Source organism: Saimiri boliviensis, chromosome 9, assembly GCF_048565385.1.
Source record: "Saimiri boliviensis isolate mSaiBol1 chromosome 9, mSaiBol1.pri, whole genome shotgun sequence".
Lineage (NCBI taxonomy): Eukaryota > Metazoa > Chordata > Mammalia > Primates > Cebidae > Saimiri > Saimiri boliviensis.
This window is the reverse complement of record NC_133457.1, coordinates 32510455-32511516: the sequence shown is the minus strand read 5'-3', so window position 1 is coordinate 32511516 and position 1062 is coordinate 32510455. Positions and strand designations below refer to the sequence as shown.

The 1062-nt window shown below is 39.8% G+C and overlaps 1 protein-coding gene across 8 annotated transcripts in view; it reads right to left on the bottom strand.

Annotated features, from left to right (window-relative positions):
• OXNAD1 (oxidoreductase NAD binding domain containing 1) overlaps nt 1-1062 on the bottom strand; it is a 108551-nt gene that overhangs the window by 56022 nt on the left and 51467 nt on the right. For all 8 annotated transcript variants that reach the window (XR_012519190.1, XR_012519191.1, XR_012519192.1 and 5 more), the window contains one exon: nt 693-801. Coding sequence is in view for 5 of the 8 variants with exons in the window: in XM_074405691.1 (XP_074261792.1) it covers nt 693-801 (109 nt within the window). In the remaining 3 variants the exon portion in view is untranslated. The remainder of the gene's footprint in view (nt 1-692; nt 802-1062) is intronic.

Genomic DNA, 1062 nt, shown 5'->3' with positions numbered 1-1062 from the left:
CTACCAAAAAAAAAAAAAAAAAAAAAAGAATAAACACCAAATTAAGCCACACATGGTTGTACTGGCAGATGAGGAAGGACTAACCACAATTCAGCCACAGTGTTTATTTGCTGTAACTCAAGCTCAGTGAGGCTCTTCCTAAGCCATTCGCAGGACGGCTCGTGTTGGCATCTGGGGCCAGACCCAAGCAGAGAGTGTCTCCAGGCTTCCTAAACCTAAGCAAGCAAAGCAAGCAAAGTGGGAAGCTCATCATAATGCACTCTGCAGAAAGGGCCAGCTAGCTTACCTGTCTTTGATAGAGAGACAAAACTGCCTACGGCGAAAGAAGTAAATGTTATATAAAAATCCTTTCAGAGGAAATCATGAGTTGTTTAAATGACCATTAATGGCAAATGGAATCAATTCAGCCAAATCTGGAATATAAATTCTTCGTAGGTATACTACAGTAATGATGCAAAGGCCTCTTAAAAAGTGTGAAAAATACACTTTTAACATAGGCACTAGGAAACCTGCATATAATGAGTAAATCCAACTAAATATCTCTTTATTTTTCCATGATGAATCATCTCAATTCCCCAGATAGTGACATTCCCAGCCAGCAACTTCCAACAATAAGGCATCTATGCTCAACAAACTGGTGTGTCCATCAAGTAATTGCACAGAGATAGTCAAAATATCTTTAGGGGACTCACCCGTGATGTACGGCTTGAGTTCTGCACTGATTTGTGTGGTCTGCTTTGTGACATGCAAACTGCATGCAATCTTCTCAGGAAATTCATTTACTAAATCAAGGATATTTTTCTGGAATGTCAAACATATTTGGTCACACTACAATTTTAAAAAATCAAAACAGATGTGCACAACCATTGACGCTGAACCTCAACTCCCATTCTGCACACGTCTGCCACTCCTGCTCTCTACTTAGAGAGATATTGTTTGCAGCCTAGCAGGCCAGAGCATTCAGACTACAGAGGGCTATTTGGCTTTAATTGAAATCTGAATATGCTAACAAGCATATTACCAACTCTCCGGGAGTTTTTTCTTTTTCCTTTTTCTCAAGCA